The 22,739-nt window shown below is 44.0% G+C and overlaps 1 protein-coding gene across 1 annotated transcript in view; it reads right to left on the reverse strand.

Annotated features, from left to right (window-relative positions):
- The window catches only part of WDR11 (WD repeat domain 11), a 166,846-nt gene that overhangs the window by 55,735 nt on the left and 88,372 nt on the right, over positions 1 to 22,739 (reverse strand). The window contains exons 13-16 of the mRNA XM_073596233.1: positions 6,935 to 7,010; positions 6,686 to 6,794; positions 5,463 to 5,587; positions 2,946 to 3,093 (exon numbers count right to left, since the gene is read on the reverse strand). Of these exons, the coding sequence (XP_073452334.1) occupies positions 2,946 to 3,093; positions 5,463 to 5,587; positions 6,686 to 6,794; positions 6,935 to 7,010 (458 nt within the window). The remainder of the gene's footprint in view (positions 1 to 2,945; positions 3,094 to 5,462; positions 5,588 to 6,685; positions 6,795 to 6,934; positions 7,011 to 22,739) is intronic.

Here is a 22,739-nt window from a genome sequence, read left to right on the forward strand (position 1 = left end):
GATGAAGGCATTTTCTGGAGTACTGTAATCTTTCTGACTTGTAATACCTAAAGTAGTATTACACTTCAAAAACACACAGCATGCATTTACCATATATATTATATAATATATATATATATATATATATATATATATATATATATATATATATATATATATATATATATATATATATATATATATATATATGATGATTGCATTAATGTTTAACACTAAGCATCCTAAACATAAAGAAAAGTTTTTAACCATGACTATCCACATTAAACCGCTTGCAGAAGTTCGGAAAGTTTTGGGTTCTTGCTATAGTCTGCTGCATTCCCATGAGCACCATCTGGACTGAATGCTCACACTTCGCTAATGTGCCGCTGACTGAACAGATATAATGTTAGCACAATATACGACAGCGATTACAGCACATCCATGCCATAAAAGTGCCAATACCTACTCAACAATATATGATTCAGGAAGCTCTAAAGAAGACATTATCGTCACAAGTAATCTCACCAATAGCTCCATTATGGGAGGAGAAGTAACAGCAGACCATGGAAGAGGAGCTGCATGAGGACAAGGACAGTGAAGAATATTTTACTGACACAGACATCATTCCACTTTTGCAGCCAAACTTGGATAACACCTATATTTGTTACATATTCCATTCACATAGCATAACCTTAAATATATATCGTATTTATCGGCATGTAACAAAATAGGGGGGCAAAATCATGTGTGTGTGTTTTATGCTGATAACTGGCTGCCTCGGAGGGGAAAGAGGGGGACGAACGCCGCCAGATTACACAGAGCGGGGGATCTTCTGTGTACCCAGCGCTCGCAGTCACACACAGCCCCGCCTCCTGGCCCGAAACTGGATCGGTGTTTTGTGTGACTGCGAGCACTGAGTACACAGGAGATCCCGGCTCTTTGTAATCTGGCACTGATCAGGCTGCATTGATGGGCAATGGTGAGGCTGCAGATGGGTCCAGCTTGCTTTTTCTAATACTGATGCACAAAAAGAAAAAACAAAACCCCCAGTAAGGGCCCTGCCAATTTATCCCATGGGGAAGAACAGCCATCACAAAGAATTAAACAAACTACAATATTTAGGCAGGCCACACATGGTGCACATTTCTTTCCTGCAACCACGGGTTGCAGGAAAGAAATTTGCACGATTCCCCCATCAACACAGATAGTGCTAACAAGAGAATCAGCGATTTTCTTCCAGCGGGGGATGTCATCCCGGCAGTAGAAGGCAGTGATTATTGCTAGCGGCTATAGGAGCCACTAGCGTTAATCGCAAGAGAATCCGGCAGGCTGGTTGTAACCAAGTTGATTGATCGATCAACTTGGTACATTCAGCCTGCCCATTAATGGTGTGAATCCTGGCCAGTTCCTGCTGAACCAGCCGAGATTCAAAGATTGTATGGGTGGCCTTAGTTTTAAAGCAGAGGACCTGGTTTAATACACTGAAATGCGGTTACATACATTGGCAAGTACTGTATACTGAAAGCTATCCTGCCATGTCACAATGTCTCTGTAAAATAGAGTACAGCAAGACAGAGAGGGCAAGATTATAGGGAACAACATCACAGTAAGAGAGTGTGATTATAGGTACCAAACCACAGCAAGACAGAGGATGAGACTATAGGTACCACATCATAACAAGGCAGAGTGTGAGATTCCCCCCTCACCTCCATATACAGTGCCTTGAAAAAGTATTTATACCCCCTGAAATTTTCCACATTTTGTCATGTTACAACCAAAAATGTAAATGTATTTTATTGGGATTTTATGTGATAGATCAACACAAAGTGGCACATACAGTAAATTGTGAAGTGGAAGGAAAATAGTTTTCACATTTTTTTTACAAATAACTATCTGAAAAGTGTGGCATTTGTATTCAGACCCCTTTACTCTGATACCCCTAACTAAAATCTAGTGGAACCAATTGCCTTCAGAAGTTACATAATTAGTAAATAGAGTCCACCTGTGTGCAATTTCATCTCAGTATAAATACAGCTGTTATGTGAAGCCCTCAGAGGTTTGTTATAGAGCCTTAGTGAATAAACAGCATCATGAAGGCCAAAGAACACACCAGACAGGTCAGGGATAAAGTTGCAGAGACAATTAGTGTTTTTTAGTGTACCAAATGGCTTAATCATAACCTCTGCAATTGGTTTGTGAAACATGCTAACCTTGCTGCTATAGTCCTGTTTTATCGTGTTCTATTGATGTTATGCATGGATTTGAACAAATAAAGCATTTATATTTCTGAAGATTGGAGTGCTCTTTTGCACATACTTTGAATGTCTTCCAGTTCACGGACTGGACCAGCACCAGATCTTCAGTACAGTCATGGTATCACCTGGTGCGTTTACATGCTCTGCCAGTCATGGCAACCAGTACAGAATACTGACAGAGAACACTCAGGCCCTGGAATTAGGGGTGTCCTTGTATATGTCAATAGTGCCAGAATTTATCACTTCTCCGACTAGCCTTGGTTGAGGCATCTGCAGTATATGCTCACACAGAATATAAAAGTAAGGCTACAGCAATCTGCAGCTGGATGGGAAGTGCGGCGCGGTGTGTGCGTATGTATAAATGTGGCAGAGATATTAGAGTGTGAGCCTGTTCAGAGAAATGTCAATAAGTGGGCTCTGGTATAGCCTGGGGAGTATGCAGTTAATAAAATAAAAATAGAGTTTTTAACTAGCATTGCCCAGAAGGTAAACTGCACACTGCCCAGTTGTCTCCAGCACAAATACTGAATTGTGTATTGAAGACTTCCAAAGAGTTAACCTGTACAGTGACTAGAACAGTTCCCACAGGCCTGCAGAGGTAATGATCTTTGCCGGCAATCAGTAGGTTTAATTTTCTGTGCTGCTAAATGAGATCATCCCTTCACATGCCCACAGGCTAAACCTGGTACAAAAGCAATAATATGAACTCACATCTGGGGGAATCCTGGCGCTGTCTTTCACACTGTTCCCCTCCACAGTAAGGTGATAAACCTGCCCATCTGTGTCTGTGAACACAAAGTGCTCCCGCGCAGAGACGTTTTGGCTCAGCTCCGACTTGCTCTCCGCCTCCTGTAACAGACTAATGCAGCAGGTAAATGCAGAGAACTGTTGGCACCAGGTACTGACTAATTCTCTTTACCACTTTCTTCACTAATGGCCTCATTAGTGCTCTATTAATACACAGCCAGTGGCTATAAAGTGAGGAACTGAAATTGCAGCAAACCAGCAACTCGTATGATTAGTACTTTGGGTTAATGCAAGTGTTAGAGAGGGATCCGTATCCCTTCACTGGCATGAAAAGTAATTGGAGGTGGAGTAAAGCATAAACTCATCAGCATTAAAGAGCTGAGCTGATGAGGGAGATAGGCAAGGCATAACTTTATAGCCAATTGTTTTCATTCAGCCAGCTACCACAGATGGTCAGCGCAGATTTAACCATTTTAACACATAGATTATAGATCTACTGCTGAGGCCAAGGATTACTAAATTTTTTATTCCAGTTATAAAAGTAACAATGGGCAATGGCACAGATCATTTAACACGTTGATCATATTTGGCAGTAGTTTCCACTGACAAGTACATAGGCATACAAAGTAAGATATTAATTTACAATATTCTACACAATGAAGCTTTATCAGAAATATTAAATGAAACTGCTTCTATGTGACATTTCATCATAACTGAGCTTGCCCAGCAGTTAAATGGTACAAGTTTATAAAAAAGTGCAAACAATAGTCCTTGAACTCTGTCACTTTGCTCACTAAGCCCCGGTTCACGCTGATACCATGCAGGAAATGCAGCGATTCCTGTGCGTTTCTCGTACTGCATAGCAATCGCATAATGTTCTGCAATCTGCTGCGGGCGTCAATGGAAAGCTAATGACACCCAAAAACAGGTCACAAATGCAGTGCATTTGCCTTAACCAAATTGCATGGGTATAAGCACCCATGTAATCCAGTTACAGTGTGAATAAAAGCTTTGAGCCATCCAAAATGAATGCACCGCACAGAATAACATGTGATTTGCACAGGAATGCAGTGCGATTCACATGCAGTTCACAGTGTGAACTTGGCTCATGGCAAAGTGTCATGTCTTTTTTTTTTTTTTAATTAAAAAAAATAACTTAACACCCTCACCACACTGAGACTAGCCTTATCCGCACCCCTTCCCTTCTCCTTTATTAAAATCCTTTCAATGTAAATAGGTTAGCCAGAGGGAACTGTTTTTTTTCCTCAACAAAAGCGGAGATGCACTTTAAAGTATTTTAGCTGATAAAAAAACTATGCGGTCTTGAAGCAGAGACCGAAAACAGAAGTTAAGGGAGCCATATAACGGTTCTGTAGAACACCTCATGCATAAATAAGCAACTGAGCTGCATGCACCCACCACACCAGCCTCAAGGTAGCCATACATAGATCAAAATTTGGTTGGTTTAGCAGGAATCGGACAAATTTTGTTCCATGTATGGGCATACCGATAGACCTCTGTACAAGCAGTCGGTCAGATTTTCCCAGAACAATCAGTTCCGCCAGCAGCACTGATCAGTGTATTCTGACAGTGGGAAGATCCCTCTGTCTTAAGAGCACAATAACTCAGGGGGAAAGACATGAATGTGCAGATATGGGAAATGTTTTTTTTTTCCCCTTTCAACCAGTTGGTTGAAAGGAAAAGAAAAATGTACAATGTATTACCTGCCTTACCTCTATGGAATTATAATCATCCAGCCTAGAGAATGAATTCTTCTCTTCGAGCTCTCGTCTGAGAAAGACCAACAGCCAGATCACATTTGGATGTGTCATTTTAAAAACATCTCCACATACACTTTACATGAGAAGTATGTTTGGTACAGAGTGGACATGGGATCTTCATAAAACACCTAACATTTTCCAGTAATTCATGCAATCCTTTAAGCCAGGTTTACACCACTGCGTTGTGTTACACGCTTAGGTGTGCTGTCATGCCACTCATTTTGAACAGCACCCCTATATACTAAAGCAACGCACCTACACTACCATGCATTGGATTCCAAATAAGGGTCAAATGTAAGCCCAGCCTAAAGCAAAGTACGTGTAAACTGCATCACTCCAGAGTCGTCCGTTAAAAAAGAAGTCTCACACTCATCTGATTACTTACACTTCACTGCTGGAAGCTGACATGTGATTGGTTGCTATGTGTAGTTAGTTACCTTTAATAGCTCTCCATACTATCTGATTCAAGATGTTCCCTTGGGAAAACATTTTTTTTTTAGATGCAAATAAAAAACAAAAATGCCACCTAAGTATACAACATCTTACTGCATTATTCATTTATTTGTAATAAGGCTTTTTGGTTATAGTTTTATGCACTTGAGATTGATTCGGTTTCCCTGATTTCACAAGTGTTCAGCACAGTGTGATGGAAGAGTTATGAATTATTACTATGCCTCTAAAGAAGTGCCAGATGTTTCACCTGATGACTGAAGACTCAAAGCTGTTTGGATCACTGTCTGAGGACACTGTCTGACGTGCCATTGCCTCGCGAGCTGCCATCTGCTTCTTGCGGAGGCTCTTCAGATTATGAGATGGGGACCACTCCTGAGAGACCGAGGAGGAGGCAGAGTTACTACATTTGTAATGTCTGAAAAGCCAAAAAATTCTGGGCTACTGACATAACACAAAACAATCACAGAAATGGTAAAATCTCTGTGCAGTCATCCATATAGCAGCTATACGTGACAGACTGCGATGTGACAATCTACATAGAAAGAAAAACTCCACTGCAGAAAAGAACTGGTAGTGCTACTCATTTTCTCAGCTCTAACAAGGTATGTTCACAATACAATACTAAAGTGCACTGCCAGGCAAAACATTTCTAAATACAGTATAGGTAATTTGCTAAACCCCTCATTCGTTATTTTTTTTTTTTGCTGTGTCCCAAAAGGGGAAGCTCCGCTTGTGTGCTTCCTCCCCCCCTCCGCTGCCACATTTGATACATTTCCGGGGGGGTAAACAAAAAAAAAAACACAAAAAAAGAAGAAGAAAAAACCCTCCATCATCAGCCCCCTTAAATAGTTACCCTGCTCCCCTTTAGATCCACTGCTGTACTAGTCTACAGCAGTGCTTTTCTTCTCTCCCTCTCACAGGCACAGAGACAGCAACGGGAGCCATTGGCTCCTGCTGCTGTCAATCAATCCAGTGAGGAGGGAGCGGGGGGCTGGGGCCAAGCAATGCTGTGTGTTTATACAGTAAGGGATGGTTATAACCTGTCGTTTTTTTTGTTGTGTCTACTGGATTTCCCTTAACTTCCTGTCCTATAGCCACAATAGGACGTTAAAGGAAATCCTTCCAAAGTGAAGGAAATCTATGGTAGTCACAAGAACTAGTGTCTCCATTGAAAGATTTTCCCTCTATTCCTGTTCTGGTGACAACCATTGTTATTTGGGATTTTTTTCTCTTTCACTTTAGGCGATAATAATAAACAGGACTAATAGAGAGGGTGCATTTCTCTAACAGAGACATGGACAGCCATAAAAACACGACAGGCATTCAAATCCCTCTCCACTCTATCCAAAACAACGAAAAAAAAAAAAGTTTTGCATTTAGTTATACTTCAAACATACAGCGATTAGGTGGTTAAGCAGTACAAAAACACACATATTATCTTGGTCATTAGAATGTGTCCATCATACATACCAAGGCAGTTACTGTAGGGAAGACCTTTGACATCTCACGAAGCAGAGTACAAGTCCTGATATCCCATAATTCCATAGGTTTGTCCTTAAACACCACAACAAGATACTGCCTGCAATACACATGGACAGGTGTCAGATCACAACAAAGATGCATGGTTCACCCCTTCCTCTGATAGAGTGGGAATATTTGTAATGCAATGTAAAATAACATTCACCAAGCGGGGGGGAGTTATAGTTACAGCAAACCTACTTCAAATGCGATACTTTGATCATCTCCATGGGCTGTTCGTCATTTCCTCTCTCTCCTCTGAATGACATACTTCTTCCTGAAAGTAAGGAAACAAATGACATAATGCAGAGAACTGGAAACTGTACAACACCTACAAAGCACTTTACATCAACTCATGTCACATCTGATTTTATATTTATAGTGGTTTCTTGTTCACACATCATGAACCTATACACCATGTTTTAGTTTAGGAAGGGTAACAATTAGAGGTCGACCGATATGGGTCTTTCTCTGGCCGATGCCAAAGCCGATATTTAGAAATTGCAGTGGCCGATGGCCAATATATGATGCTGATTTTTTTGGGGCGATATATTAGGCCGATTCCTTTTTTTTTTTTCCCTTCATCGCATAAAATCTAACAGTTAGACCCCTTTCACACTGGGGCGTTTTTCAGGTGCTTTTGGCCTAAAAATAGCGCCTGTAAAACGGCTCCCCTGCAGTCTCAGTGTGATATCCCGAGTGCTTTCACACTGAGGCGATGCGCTGGCAGGATGTTAAAAAAAAGTCCTGCAAGCGGCATCTTTGGAGCGGTGTATACCGCTCCTCCACCACTCCTGCCCATTGAAATGAATGCGCACCGCTGCCGAAGCGCCTGCAAAGTGTTTCGGCAGCAGCGCTTCAGGGGCGCATTTAACCCCTTCTTCGGCCGCTAGCTGGGTTATAAGCGCCCCGCTAGCAGCCGAATAGCGCCACTAAAATGACGGTAAAGCGCCGCTAAAACTAACAGCGTTTTACCGTCAACGCCTGCCCGCTCCAGTGTGAAAGCAGCCTTAAGTAATAAGTGATACAGAAAATTTTTTATATTTAAACATTTATTAAACAAAACAAACCTCCAATCAGTTCACTTGTATGTATAATTTAGATTAAAAAAAAAATAACTATCTTAAATATTAAATACACAAAAACAGGTAATCAAAACTTTTCGACGAAAAAAATGGGCTAACTTTACTGCTTTTTTTTTTTTTTTTATTTCATTAGTGTATTTTTAAAAAAAAAATTGTGTTTGAAAGACCGCTGCGCAAATACCGTGTGACATAAAATATTGCAACAACCGCTATTTTATTCCCTAGGGTCTCTGCTAGAAAAAATATATATAATGTTTGGGGGTTCTAAGTGATTTTCTAGCAGAAAATACAGGATTTTTACTTGTAAGCAACAAGTGTCAGAAAAGATTTAGTCTTTAAATTGTTAAACTGAGAACTTCTACACACGGAGTTCAGTCTATTGATCAAAGAACCTGAAAGAGATACAATGTATCTTCTTATCAGACTTGGCAGGCTGCCCAGAGGAGGAGAGAAGAAAACTTCAGAAAACTTGCATTGACTTCTATTACAGAAGTCATTTGCAAGTCCCGGCTTTTTTTATCAGCACAATCGGCCGATGCCGATTAAGTAAAAAAAGCCAAATATCAGCCGATATATCGGTCGACCTCTAGTAACAATCCTACAGTATATATTATGAACAAAAGCTGGACGTGCATGGATTGAATATTGGCTGGTTCAGCAGGGACTGTCTGAATTTCGATCCATGTGTGGCCACTGTGGGTGAACAGAAGTCGATCTGCTGATTGACTTCTGTTCAATCGCCCAGTCTGTATTCTTGAGCTATAGCTCTAATCAGTCTCCCTGCTGTGGATTTTTTTTTTTGTTTAACCCACTGGCTGAAAAAGAAAAAAAAAAAAAAAAAAAAAAAAAACGCACTATGTATGGCCAGCCAAACATACTCATAGCCATCCATAGAGATAATCCACAATAACATTTTGCACAATAGGTACATGCAGCACTTCCGAAGGCTGTGAGGTATAGTTTCAAATGCCAAGACGTAAAACAACAGCGGCCCTATAATGCCTTCAAACATTACCATTAAGACAGCACTGTTTTGTAAACTCCCCCCTTGTAATATAAGGGGAAGTAGAAGAAAGGTGTGGGGCAGGATCTCTTAAAGCAGCAGGTGTTTTCATTCAGGTCTCAAGCAGTGTAGTGGGAATGGTTCTCCATAGGCAGCTCTCCCAAGAGTGGTGGTAAAAAGTTGGTTTCTGCACAAGGAGGGACTGGGTGTGCAAGAAGTCAAGTGCCAAAAGCAGAACATGTAAAGTTCAGATTAAAATTTTACTTAGACTCCTATACCAATGTTTCTCAATTCCAGTCCTCAAGGCGCCCCAACAGGTCATGTTTTCTGGATTTCCATTATTTTGCACAGGTGATTTGATCAGTTTCACTGCCTTAGTAATTATCACAGCCATTTCGTCTGAGGGAAATCCTAAAAACATGACCTGTTGGGGCGCCTTGAGGACTGGAGTTGAGAAACACTGTCCTATACCATAAAAATGCTTTTTTGGGGTTCTTCCTTAACAGGGCTTGGTACTATTGAACAAAGTGTGCACTGGACATGCTATAATTGGAGAGATCCTGCAGGGAAAATAAATATAATTACTCCAAGTGCTGGTGCAATTTAAAGTGCTGGAGAAAAAAAATCAGGTCTTTGTACCAGATATTTAGGAGAGCAGAATCTGTAACGTCAGATTTCCTTCAATAGGGTAACAGAGCTCTTTGTTCTATAGCAGGGGTCTCCAAACTTTCCAAGCAATAGGGCCAGTTTGCTGTTGGTCAGACAATAGCCAGTGGGAGCAAAAAATGCCCCAATGCCAGTATAACAAAATGGTGCCCCATTGTCGGTGTCAATGGAAGGAATAGTGTGGCCCTCAGGATTTAGTTTGGAGACCACTGTTCTACAGCATTGTCTCTCTTTGCAGGCAAATTGGACTGAGGTGACAAGCCGACACGCGCCCCTTGCTGATCACCCACCTCAGGTCTCGAGATAGTAGTAGTAGATGTAGTATCAGTAGCAGCATGTTGGAAATGACATGCAAGTGCTGCTGAACCATCCCAAGCACCTCCTTTACTGTGTAGTTGCAACTGGCTAGGAAACATCTTTTCCAGGTAATAATTCAAGTAGCCATGTGTAGACATGGCTTACATACGTCGAAGGAGGGGAGCATGCGTAGTGTGGTGGAAACAGTCTCTTCCACCACACTATTGGTTACTGCCGGGTGCACCAGAGACGTATTTATAAACAAAGATTTTTGAGCTAAACAAAGGGCACAGGCACATTATAGTAATTAGGGAGGGTTTTATTATTTTTTTATTTTTTAGTGACCCTTTAAAAAGCACATTACAGATGACAGCCATTTTAGCCTGATGAAAAGTCTGCATGTACTTGGCCATAGGTTGTACTGCAGTCAATGTATGCCTAGAGGGGCTCCAGAAATACACAACAATATTTTAAATCTGACATTCATGTACAAAAAGACTCATTACTAACCTAAAAGCTGGCATACACTATATTATAAATCTGTAATGGTAGCTACAGCAAAATTCAAATACTAGTCAGTCACAAGCTAAATAAAATATCACAATACAGCAAAGTAATAAACGCGTGTATTCCCTGCTAATAAGCACTTAACCTAGGTGTACAAAACAGTTACTCGGAAAATTGAAAAGCCCAGGGGGAAGTGGAATCTAGTTTTACATTCTCAGAATTGTGTATTATAAATCCAGAGGTCTCGTATCACCTCTGTTCAATAATTCACATGGTGAAAGCCGAGTCTTCTGCCAAGCACAGTGTGAAACTAGATTACTTCAAACGTGGAGAACAGAATAAGGTTTGGTTAGGTGTGTGATCATCAAACCCTGGAAGCCACACCTCTCTGTATCAGTAATTAAATTACCGTTCTGGAGCTGCCTTGTAAAAAGAGCAGATGTTTTAACTCTTTTCGCTTCCAGGTCCTGCGCTCCACTTTTAAACTCTGGTAGCCGGACTATTTTTGCAATCTTTCCATTGTTTTTTTATTTTATACTTGCAGCTTTCAGAAATTGTAAAAAAAAAAAAAACCTCAACACCATATATTTTCTGAAAGCACATGACCAATAGCATAAAATAGGATTTTTCCTACAGTTTACCTGTAAAATCCTTTTCTTGGGAGTACATCATGGGACACAGAGCAGCTATAGTAATTACTATCTGGGTTATACGCCACCTATAGGTGAATGGACACTGGCACACCAAAAAGACAGGAAGTCCCCCTCTATATAACCCCTCCCATGCAAGAATTACCTCAGCTATAGTAATTACTATCTGGGATGTCCCAAAGCAATGCCACTGAGGGGAGGGAGACACACAATGCAGACCACCATCAGACGTGAGGACCTATATCGCCCAAACGCAGCATCCCCCTCATGCCTTACATGCATTTGATAAAATTTTGTGAATGTATGAGCTGGTGACCAAGTAGCGGCCTTGCAAATCTGAGCCATAGGAGGCTTGATGACTGCCCATGAGGCACCTACTCCCCTGGTAGAGTGTGCTCCCACCCAAAAAAGTGGGGCTTTTTTCTTCAACCCATAAGCCTGAATTATAACTTGGCGAATCCACTGGGAAATAGTTGATTTTGACACTGCCTGAAACCTCCTGGGCCCTTCTGGCAGCACAAACAAAGAGTCAGTCTTCCGCATCTGAGCTGTCATTTTCAGATAGACTGACAGCTCTTACCACATTGAGAGAATGCAACAATCTCTCCTCTGTAGAACGAGGCTCTGGGAAAAAAGAAGGCAGTTTGATATCTTGGTATAAGTGAAAACTGGACACTTTAAGCAGAAATGCCAGATGAAGACGCAACACCTTGTCCTGATGTATAATCAAATATTGCTCATTACAAGAAGAAGCTGCCAACTCTGACACCCTCCTTTGGTCACTGCGACCAAAAAAAAAAAAAAAAGAATTTCCTTGTCAAAAGGATCAGAATAGGCTCAAAAGGTTGTTTTTGCAAAGCAGCCAAGACCAGATTCAAATCCCAGGGACACAAAGGTGGCCTGACTGGCTGAGTTACACGAACTACCCCTTGTATAAAGGCTCGAACCAAGGAATGCGAAGCAGTTGGTCTTTTGAAAAAATACAGATAAGGCTGAGATCTGACTCTTGATTGTACCTAAAGCCAGGTAAATTTCTACCCCCAACTATAGAAATGCAAGAATCTTTCCTATGACATATTTACAGGGATGCCATTTCCTGGCCTCACACCAGGAAATATAAGATTTCCAAACTCAGTAGTAAATATTATTATTTTTTATTATTATACAGTATTTATATAGCGCCAACAGTTTATGTAGCGCTTTACAACTTGAGGGTAAACAGTATAAATACAATACAATTTGATACAGTAGGAATCAGAGGGCCCTGCTCCTTAGAGCTTACAATCGAAGAGGGAAGGTCAAGAGATACAAAAGGTAATAACTATGGGTGATGTGCTGATTGAGAAGATAAATGTACAGTTGTTAGGTGGGGGCCAGATAGGCTTCTCTGAAGAGATGAGTTTTCAGGGATCGTCTGAAAGTGGATAAAGTAGGAGAAAATCGGACGAATTGGGGTAGAGCATTCCAGATGATGGGGGAGGCTCTAAAGAAGTCCTGAAGGCGAGCATGGGATGAGGTGACAAGGGAATTTGAGAGCAGGAGGTCTTGGGAGGAGCGAAGAGAACGATTAGGTTGGTATTTTGTGACTAGGTTAGAGATGTAGCTGGGGGCCAGGTTGTGGATGGCTTTGTAAGTTATAGTTAGTAGCTTGAATTTAATTTGGTGACTGAATGGCAGCCAATGGAGAGATTGGCAGAGGGGTGTGGCAGACGCTGAGCGGTTTGTGTGGTGGATGAGCCTGGCAGCAGCGTTCATGATGGACTGAAGTGGGGATAGCCTATTTAGAGGTAAACCAATGAGGAGGGAGTTGCAGTAATCGAGGCGGGAGATGACCAGGGAGTGGATTAGAAGCTTTGTGGTGTCATTGGTTAGGAAGGGGCGTATCTTGGAGATGTTGCGAAGACTGAGGCGGCAAGCTTTGGATAGTGATAGAATGTGGGGTCGAAAGGTTAGTTCAGAGTCCAGGATTACACCTAGGACCTTGGCGTGGGGAGATGGGTTGATAGTTGAGCCGTTGATCTTGACAGGGAAATCAGGGGAAGTGGCACCTGAGGGAGGAAATATCATGAGCTCAGTTTTGGATAGGTTGAGTTTGAGAAAGTGATGTGACATCCAGGCTGATATGTCTGCTAGTAAGTTGGTAATGCATGAGGAGACAGATGGAGAGAGCTGGGGGGTGGAGAGATAGATTTGGGTGTCATCAGCGTAGAGATGATATTTAAAGCTGTGGGAGGCAATTAACTGACCCAAGGAGGTGGTGTAGATTGAGAAAAGGAGAGGTCCAAGAACAGAACCTTGGGGGACCCCAACGGAAAAAGGAAGAGGAGAGGAGGAAGTAGAGTTGTAAGTGACACTGAAGGAGCGGTGGGATAGGTAGGATGAGAACCAGCGAAGAGTACAGTCACGGAGACCGAAGGAGTGGAGTTTTTTGAGGAGGAGGGGGTGGTCCACTGTGTCAAAGGCAGCAGAGAGATCCAGGAGAAGTAGTACAGAATAGTGTCCATTGGCTTTAGCCATTAGTAGATCATTTGAGAGTTTAAGGAGAGCAGTTTCCGTGGAGTGTTGAGGGCGAAAACCGGACTGAAGGGGATCAAGAAGTTTATTCATGGTCAGATGGTTGCATAGTCGGTTGTAGACCAGTCTTTCAAGAAGTTTGGAGGAGAAGGAGAGTAAGGAGATGGGACGTAAGTTGTTGAGATTGGTGGGATCCAGTGAGGGCTTTTTTAGTATGGGGGTGACTAGCGCATGTTTTAGAGAGTTTGGGAAGATGCCACAAGAGAGGGAGAGGTTGAAAATGTGAGTTAGAGAGCGTAGAATCGAGTCAGAGGGTGAGCGTAGCATTTGCGAGGGAACAGGATCCAGGGGGCAAGTGGTTAGATGAGTGCTAGATAAAAGTTTAGCAACCTCAGTAATAGTAGCAGGGTTGAATGAGGGAAGTAATGATTGTGTCTGTGGACATGGGGTGTTGCAGGTGGGAGGTATTTGCGCATTGGCGATCTCCTCATGAATTGTATCAATCTTAGTTTTGAAGTGATTGGCAATCTCCTGGGCAGTGAGTGAGTTGGTGAGTGGAGGACAGAGTAGAGTATTGAAGGTAGAGAAGAGTTGACGCGGCTATGTTTTCTGAGACTTCTGGTGTCATCTGTTTGCCAGGGTTGTAGCAGTCGGGGCCTAATTCTGCGTGTAGTGAGGGGGGCAAGCTTGTCTAGGGAGGAAGACAGTGAGCTGTTGTAGATGAAAGTAGCTAGGTTGGGGCAGGACAGAGGTGAGATTTTGTCATAGAGGTGATCAGTAGCAGAGTAGAGAAGAGAAGGGTTGAGGTGGCGAAGGTTTCTACGTGTAACTGTTAGGCGGTTGGAGGGAGAGGAGGTGGAAGACAGGGAGAGATCAAAACTAACAAGGTGGTGATCAGAGAGTGGGAGTGGATTGTTGGAAAGGTTGCACGGAGTGCACAGATAGGAGAAGGCAAGGTCAAGGGTGTTGCCGTTGGAGTGGGTAAGAGCCTGTATCCATTGCTTCAGGTCAAGCGATGAGGTTAGACTGAGAAGTTTAGAAGTAATAGTAGTGTTAGTGTTGACAGGGATGTTGAAGTCCCCAAGAATAATTGTGGGGATTTCAGAAGAGAGAAAGTAGGGTAGCCAGGCAGAGAAGTCATCAAGAAAGGCTGATACTGGTCCAGGGGGCCGGTAGATGACAGCAATTCTTAGAGAAATGGGAGAAAAAAGACGAATGCAATGTGCCTCAAAAGAGGAGAGTGTCAGAGAGGGAGGTGGGTGAAGAACCTGATAGGTGCTGCATGGGGCTAGAAGGATTCCCACTCCACCTCCCTTCCGTCCGCTTGGTCTGGGGGAGTGAGTTCAGAGAAGGCCCTCATGGGAGAGGGAAGCAGGAGAAATAGTATCCGATTCATGAAGCCAGGTTTCAGTAATGGCAAGTAGGTTAAAGGAATTTGTGATAAAGAGGTCGTGAAGGGCGGTGAGTTTGTTGCAGACAGAACGTCCATTCCACAGGGCACAGGAAAAGGGGGGGCTGGTTTTGGAAAGAGGAATAGAGACCAAGTTCTGTGGGTTACGGCTCCTGCCAGAGGGTGTAGGGGGATGGGAGCAATGGGCAAAGACAGATGATGGTGGCCCAGGGTTTGGGGATATGTCACCAGAGATTAGGAGAAGCAGGAGGGTGAGGGAGGTAATGTGGGACTGTGATTTATGTGAAGGGGCATGTCTCAGAGTACTGGAGGTTTTATCAGTGTATGGATGTAGAATGAGCAAGAGTTGGTAGGAGCAGTAGTAGGGAGAAGACAGAAGGCAGGGTGATATGTATAAGCAGGCGGGTGGAGAGGGGGGGTGAAGGTAAGAGAGAGTTTGAGGAGAGAGGAGAGGAGTGTCAGAAGCAGTGGTAGAGAGTTACATAGCGGAAGGAGAGCCTATTAGAGAGACAGGGTCACCTGCAGTCTGTTAGCTGCTTTCCAGTGCAGATTGCTGTATTTGTTTGCTTTGTGCAATCCCTGAAATGCAGAGAATGAAGTGCATATCACTTGTAGAAAGAATCACTTAGAGAAAGAAGCCTTAACGATAGAAGCCCCTGCAATGTGCACCCCGAGCAATGTGCTCACCCCTTAAGGATGCTCAAATATATACTGTTATAAGGGTGGGGTTGAAGTTCGTTAAATAATCATGAGTGACTATAAGAATGCCTAGCAATCAAAGTGTACTTTTTGCTTCAAAAGTCAGAATAGCAAGAGGCCAAGATAAGATCAACACATAAAACTTAGGTAAGACAGTCCAGAGCAACAAATAATGTCATGGTTGTGAGCACAGGGCAACAGATAGAGAAGGCCACATACCAGAGACACACACATACAGACAGCAGGCAGATCCCAATTTCAGTAAACGGTGGAAGATGTGGGTGAGCTGACACATACCAGAAACACACACATACAGACAGCAGGCAGATCCCAATTTCAGCTAACGGTGGAAGATGTGGGTGAGCTGGCACATACCAGAGACACACACATACAGACAGCAGGCAGATCCCAATTTCAGTTAACGGTGGAAGATGTGGGTGAGCTGACACATACCAGAGACACACACATACAGACAGCAGGCAGATCCCAATTTCAGTTAACGGTGGAAGATGTGGGTGAGCTGACACATACCTGTAAGAGACAGAGAAGGAATGATCAGGTGAGGCAGAACTTGAAGCAGAGAATGAAGTGCATATCACTTGTAGAAAGAATCACTTAGAGAAAGAAGCCTTAACGATAGAAGCCCCTGCAATGTGCACCCCGAGCAATAGTCCTCGAAGCTGGTTTTCTCGCATTTATCAGGGTAGTCACCACTGAGCCAAAAAGCCCTCGATTTTTTCAAATCCAGGCCTCAATAGCCAAACTGTTAAATTTAGCGACTGTAAGGCCTTCTGGACCAAGCTGGGGCCTCCAGTATTACTAGCTTCCCCTCCTTTCTGATCCCGCGCAAAAGTCACGGTAGAAGCTGAACTGGAGGAAACACATAAATCAGAGAAAACTGATCCCAAGGAATCACTAAAGCATCTGCTCTGAATGCGAATGGATCTCTTGTCCGCAAGACAAACCTGTCCAGTTTCTTGTTGAACCTGGATGCCAACAGATCTATGTCCGGGGTACCCCATCATTGGCAAATTGCTGAAAAAACCTCGGGATGTAGAGACCACTCCCCTGGGGACAACTGATGGCGACTCAAGAAGTTGTGAGCACAGGGCAACAGATAGAGAAGGCCACATACCAGAGACACACACATACAGACAGCAGGCAGATCCCAATTTCAGTAAACGGTGGAAGATGTGGGTGAGCTGACACATACCAGAAACACACACATACAGACAGCAGGCAGATCCCAATTTCAGCTAACGGTGGAAGATGTGGGTGAGCTGACACATACCAGAGACACACACATACAGACAGCAGGCAGATCCCAATTTCAGTTAACGGTGGAAGATGTGGGTGAGCTGACACATACCAGAGACACACACATACAGACAGCAGGCAGATCCCAATTTCAGTTAACGGTGGAAGATGTGGGTGAGCTGACACATACCTGTAAGAGACAGAGAAGGAATGATCAGGTGAGGCAGAACTTGAAGCAGAGAATGAAGTGCATATCACTTGTAGAAAGAATCACTTAGAGAAAGAAGCCTTAACGATAGAAGCCCCTGCAATGTGCACCCCGAGCAATAGTCCTCGAAGCTGGTTTTCTCGCATTTATCAGGGTAGTCACCACTGAGCCAAAAAGCCCTCGATTTTTTCAAATCCAGGCCTCAATAGCCAAACTGTTAAATTTAGCGACTGTAAGGCCTTCTGGACCAAGCTGGGGCCTCCAGTATTACTAGCTTCCCCTCCTTTCTGATCCCGCGCAAAAGTCACGGTAGAAGCTGAACTGGAGGAAACACATAAATCAGAGAAAACTGATCCCAAGGAATCACTAAAGCATCTGCTCTGAATGCGAATGGATCTCTTGTCCGCAAGACAAACCTGTCCAGTTTCTTGTTGAACCTGGATGCCAACAGATCTATGTCCGGGGTACCCCATCATTGGCAAATTGCTGAAAAAACCTCGGGATGTAGAGACCACTCCCCTGGGGACAACTGATGGCGACTCAAGAAGTCCGCCTGCCAATTCTTCACTCCTGGAATGAAGATTGCCAACAAGAATGGTACACACTTCTCTGCCCATATCAGGATGTGGTCCACCTCCTTCTGGGGGAGTGCTTGACTCTTGGTACCCCCTTGGTGGTTGATGTAAGCCACTGTCGTGGCATTTTCAGATTGAATCCTGATGGGACAACCCTGTAATCTAGTAGTCAAAGATACTAGAGCCAAATGAGCTGCTCGAATCTCTAGGACATGGATGGGTAAGGTTCTTTCCATCCCTGATCATTTCCCTTGGACATTGGTTATTTCCAGAACTGCTCCTCCAGCCCGAGAGGCTGGCAACTGTGGTCACCACTCTTCAATTTACAACCAGAAAGGACTTTCCCTTCTCCAGATTCCTGGATACCAACCACCAATTGAGACGCTGACGCAGCTTTGGGAACAGATACATCTGATAATCCAAAGCTTGGATCTTCTTGTTCCAGGCGGACAGAATACTGTTCTGCAATGGTCTTGAATGGAACTGCTCATAGGGAACCACTTCAAATGAAGCTACTATCTTCCCCAATAACCTCATACAAAGGCGAGTTGAGGGGGGCACTTTTTTCCGTTTACAACCAGGACAAGATCCTTTATAGCATTGACTTTTGTCTAAGGCAAACACACCTTTTCCTGGATTGTGTCTACAATCAGACCCAAGTATTCCAGCCTTTGCACCAGCTGTAAGGCTGATTTCTCTAGGTTTAGAACCCAACCCAGGTGTTTCAAGAAATGAACCATCTTGGCCACATTCCGGCCTAAGCCTGAAGCCGACTGATCCATGAGTAATAGATCGTCTAGGTATGCTATTACTGTTATACTCTGGGCTCTTAGCCTTGCCAACATCGGGACCAAAATCTTTGTGAATACCTGAGGGGCTGCGGCTAACCCGAAGGGCAACGTGACAAACTGAAAATGACACCCCTCTTCCTTTGAACCACAGAAACCTTTGGTGGTTGAGGCAAATTGGCACATGCAGCTATGCATCCTTGATGTCTATTGATGCTGGAAATTCTCCTCCGCTCAGAGCGGACACGACTGTCTGGATTGACTCCATACGCAAATTTTTAGAAACCGATTCAGATTTTTGAGATCTAGAATGGGTCTCACGTCCCCATTGGCACCATGAAGAGATTTGAATAGAAGCCCTTGAACCTCTTGTTTGTTGGCACCTCTACAATTACACCTTGTGACCTTAAATGGTCTAGTGCTTGGAATAAAGATTTTCTTTTTAACAGGTCTGTGGGAACATTCAACTTTAGAAATCGAGATGGTGGAAACTCCCAGAACTCTAGCTTGTAGCCTAGAGACGCTGTGGAATTGACCCATCTGTCCTGGATCCCCTTTTCCCAGGCATCTGAAAATTGCAGAAGCCTTCCCACCAGCCCAGCGAGTGGGGGCACCCCTTCATGAGGAGGCCTTAGAACCTGGTTTGGCAGGTCTCTGGACCCAGGGCCTTTTCTGCCCTTGTCCTTTCCCTTGAGGCTTACCTCTTGATTCGGACGGCGGAGGCAGTTGAAACTGTCTGGAGGTTGAGGTACTAGGCGCCGGGGTGCTAGAGACCTTAAATGAAGGATGCTTATTCCTTCTCCTAAAAAGTAAGAGCGCACTATTACCCCCTGAAATTTTCTGGACATACTTATCCAAATGGTCTCTGAACAAATGTTCCCCATGAAAGGGAATACCTGCTAATAGCTTTTTGCAAGGCAATTCCGCTAACCGATTCTTTAACGATAGAATTCTGCGCATGTGCACAGACAAGAGAGAAAAGCGTGACACTTGCTGAATAGAATCCTTAAGAGCATCCACTGCAAAGCATAAGGCCCGTGGTAGGTCCGCCAACTTGCAAGCAGATTCTGCTTGAGCAGGAATACTCTTAATGACTCGTTTAAACTGGTCCTTCAAAGACTGACAAATTCCTATGGCCGACACAGCAGGTTGTGCTGCTGAGCCAGCGATAGCAAAAGAAGCTCTAAGTAAAGATTCCAGCTTTTTATCAGCCAGATCTTTAAAAACCTGGGCATTGTCTACAGGACAGGTTAAGCTTTTGTTCACAGAGGAAATAGCAGCATCAACTGCTGGCATACTCCACTTTTTTTGTGAATTTTTCCTCCATTGAATACAAAAGTGAAAATCTTTTAGGAGGAATAAAAACCTCTTATCAGGATGATCCCAGTCTGCATATACTAACTGCTCCAGCGGCGGGTGCAAAGGGAAAGTATGAGAACTCTGTGCAGGCTGCAAAGAACCCAAAGAGGATAAGGAGGTTTCAAAAACCTCTACCGGAGGCAATTTAAATCCAGAAAGGGACCAATTCCGTAAGAGGTTGAACTAACAATCTCTGGGATTGAGAAGCGGAGAAAGGCTCTTCAGAGACTGACGGAGTCACCTGCCTGACCCTCTTCCCGGTCATTCAGAGGCACTTCTACAACCTCTGCCCATTCCTTTTCCATTACTGGAGGATCAGAAGAGGGAGAAGGAGATCTTTCGCGCTTTGTCCCACCTTGGGAAACAGAAGCGATCATAACGGCTGTCTGGCCTTCCAGACCAGCCAAAGCTGATGCCAAATAGTCTTTTGTGACGTATGCGGAGGCTGAAGCATTAGAAGTAGCCACTATGGCTGATAGTCGTAATGGCTCAGATTGGCCAGTTGCCTCTGGCCTTTCAGGGGAGGATAGCATTGCGGAAGCATGACTAGGATCCTCAGATCCTGACATCGGCGACCTTGCGCCCCTTCCTGCTGTGTTTCCCCCCACTCCTCTTTCGGGAAGACATTGCTTCAAGCAAAATATTGAGGTACCAAACAATTTGTGTACTCAATCCACTGCTGATCTGTAGTCCAGCTTATAGCTGCTATCACAGCTCAGCCTAACACCCAGTATCTGTGTCTTTATATGCCTGTATCCATACCCCACAGTGACTCACGTGCCCCAGCAACAGCCTGCTCTGTATTCATCCAGCAGTCCCATAGGAATCCCAGCAGGAACTCACTTTATAACCACTGAGCTGTGTTTGTGTAGCGTGCTACGTGCACGTTCGGGTCCCACGTGCACGCCAGCCGCATCCCAGGCCACGCCCCCAGCATCCTCTGCAAATCCTCATATTAGTGATCGCTCCCGCGCATGCAATGCGGCCACTTCCAAGAGGAGGCAACGCCAATGGTGCCAGGCAGGAGAGCGACAAGGCAGGTAGAGGACGCGGCGGGTGGACACCATGCGCGATGCTGCCTGCCTCCCCGAAAAAACAGGCGGGTGGGGCCACAGGTAGCACAGGAGAAAAAAACTCCCTGAATGGCCAGAGAACACCAAGGTAAAATATGCAGCATCACACTTCCCTCGAGTGGGAAAGTCCAGGCAAGACATCCGGACTACTGAACAAAAAGTAGTAAAAAGTAAACTTACCATTCCCGCCACAGGATACTGCTGAAATATCTTAGCCAGATCCAATTTTCACCCATCACGGCGGGTCATGTCTTCTATGGACCTTCAAGGACCGGGTCCACCTTGAAACATTGGGGTCCAGACCCTTGGACCTGTACAGCACCCTGCCGGAACAACCTTTGGATCTTTTATCTGTCCAAGGGTCGGGATCCCAGGGACCAGCACCCAAAGGGTCGCATTACAAGAAAAACCTTTCTATTTTGTTCCTCGAGGCTTGGGTACCATCCATTTTAGCCTCATTTGCCACATCGAATGGATCCAAATGCATAACCCCTTGATCCTGACAGGATATTCAACCGGGACCATCTTTAGCATAGAGAACCTAATCCACCGTGACCATCACCTTGAAGACACTGGCAAAAAAAAAAAAAAAAGAGGTACTTCCCTTCCTGTATGGGAGGGGTTATATAGAGGGGGACTTCCTGCCTTTTTGGTGTGCCAGTGTCCATTCACCTATAGGTGGCGTATAACCCAGATAGTAATTACCTAAAGGCTGCTCTGTGGCCCATGATGTACGATAAAGAAAAAGAAGGTGCTACAGATTTTTAGGGCCCAATGATCTTTGCGCAAATGTTTATCAAATCAGTATTTTCACTAAAAATAGACTAAAATCATTATTAGCAGATACAAACACAGCAAATTGTACAAAATTGCTGCTAGATTCCTACTAAATATAAGTTTAACCTGTATTGAGTTAATAAATAAAAATATTTGTAATGTGGGGTGTGGTCTGTCAGCGCCGGAGATCGCTGCCTAGACGCTGAGCTCGTCAGCTCGGGGAGATTATAGGAGCGACACAGGCCCGATCCGCGCCACAATCCACAGCCATCCTTCCTCCTCAACCACCGGAGACCTCAGAGAACGCAAGAAGATGAACGAATATCTCCCTCAAAAGATGATGGCCTTCCTCATCAAACCCCCTGCTAAGGTCAGTCAGGATAAAAGGTGACGCCGGCGCGGCCGCGACTCACAATGCATATAGTGATCTCCCTGACGAGATTCAGGGAGATCAAGAACCACAATCCACATCCCTGACATCCAGCCCCAGATCGGAGGTCCTGTCACAGGCAGCCACGCAAAAGCCCATATGAGGATGAAGATGAGCTCACAGCCGCCAGACCCACAAATTGAGGCCCAGGCTTTTCTCCCCTTCCAATCTAAGCAGGCCTTACAATCCTCCATGGCATCCTTTCCTACCACAGGGCAACCTGTGATAGACAATACCCTAAAAGACATGTTATTCTCCCTCCAGTCCTCTCTAATGACTGATATTTCATCCTTATTCACCAAAATATCTACTGATATGCATGTTATGAATGAAAGTGTCCCACACTGAAAACATCATGGAGGAATGTACCACAACTGTTAATGATATCATCAACACATTCGATCAAATAAAATAAGAGCAATCCTGGGTAAGGGCCAAATTGGCAGATTTAGAGGACAGATCCAGGAGGAATAATATAAAACTGAGAGGTATTCCTGAATCCATCCTGCCGCTTGATCTCCCTAAATTTGCTAAAGAGCTGATTCACATGATCCTCCCTGATACCTCACCAAGGCACCTTATAATTGATCGAATACACAGGATTGCCAAACCCTCACATTTTGCAGCCTCAGTTCCCAGGGATGTGTTGATGGGAGTACATGTTTTCCATATTAAGGAGAAAATACTAACAACGGCCAGAAATGGAC

This window comes from Aquarana catesbeiana, linkage group LG08 (genome assembly GCF_042186555.1).
Source record: "Aquarana catesbeiana isolate 2022-GZ linkage group LG08, ASM4218655v1, whole genome shotgun sequence".
Lineage (NCBI taxonomy): Eukaryota > Metazoa > Chordata > Amphibia > Anura > Ranidae > Aquarana > Aquarana catesbeiana.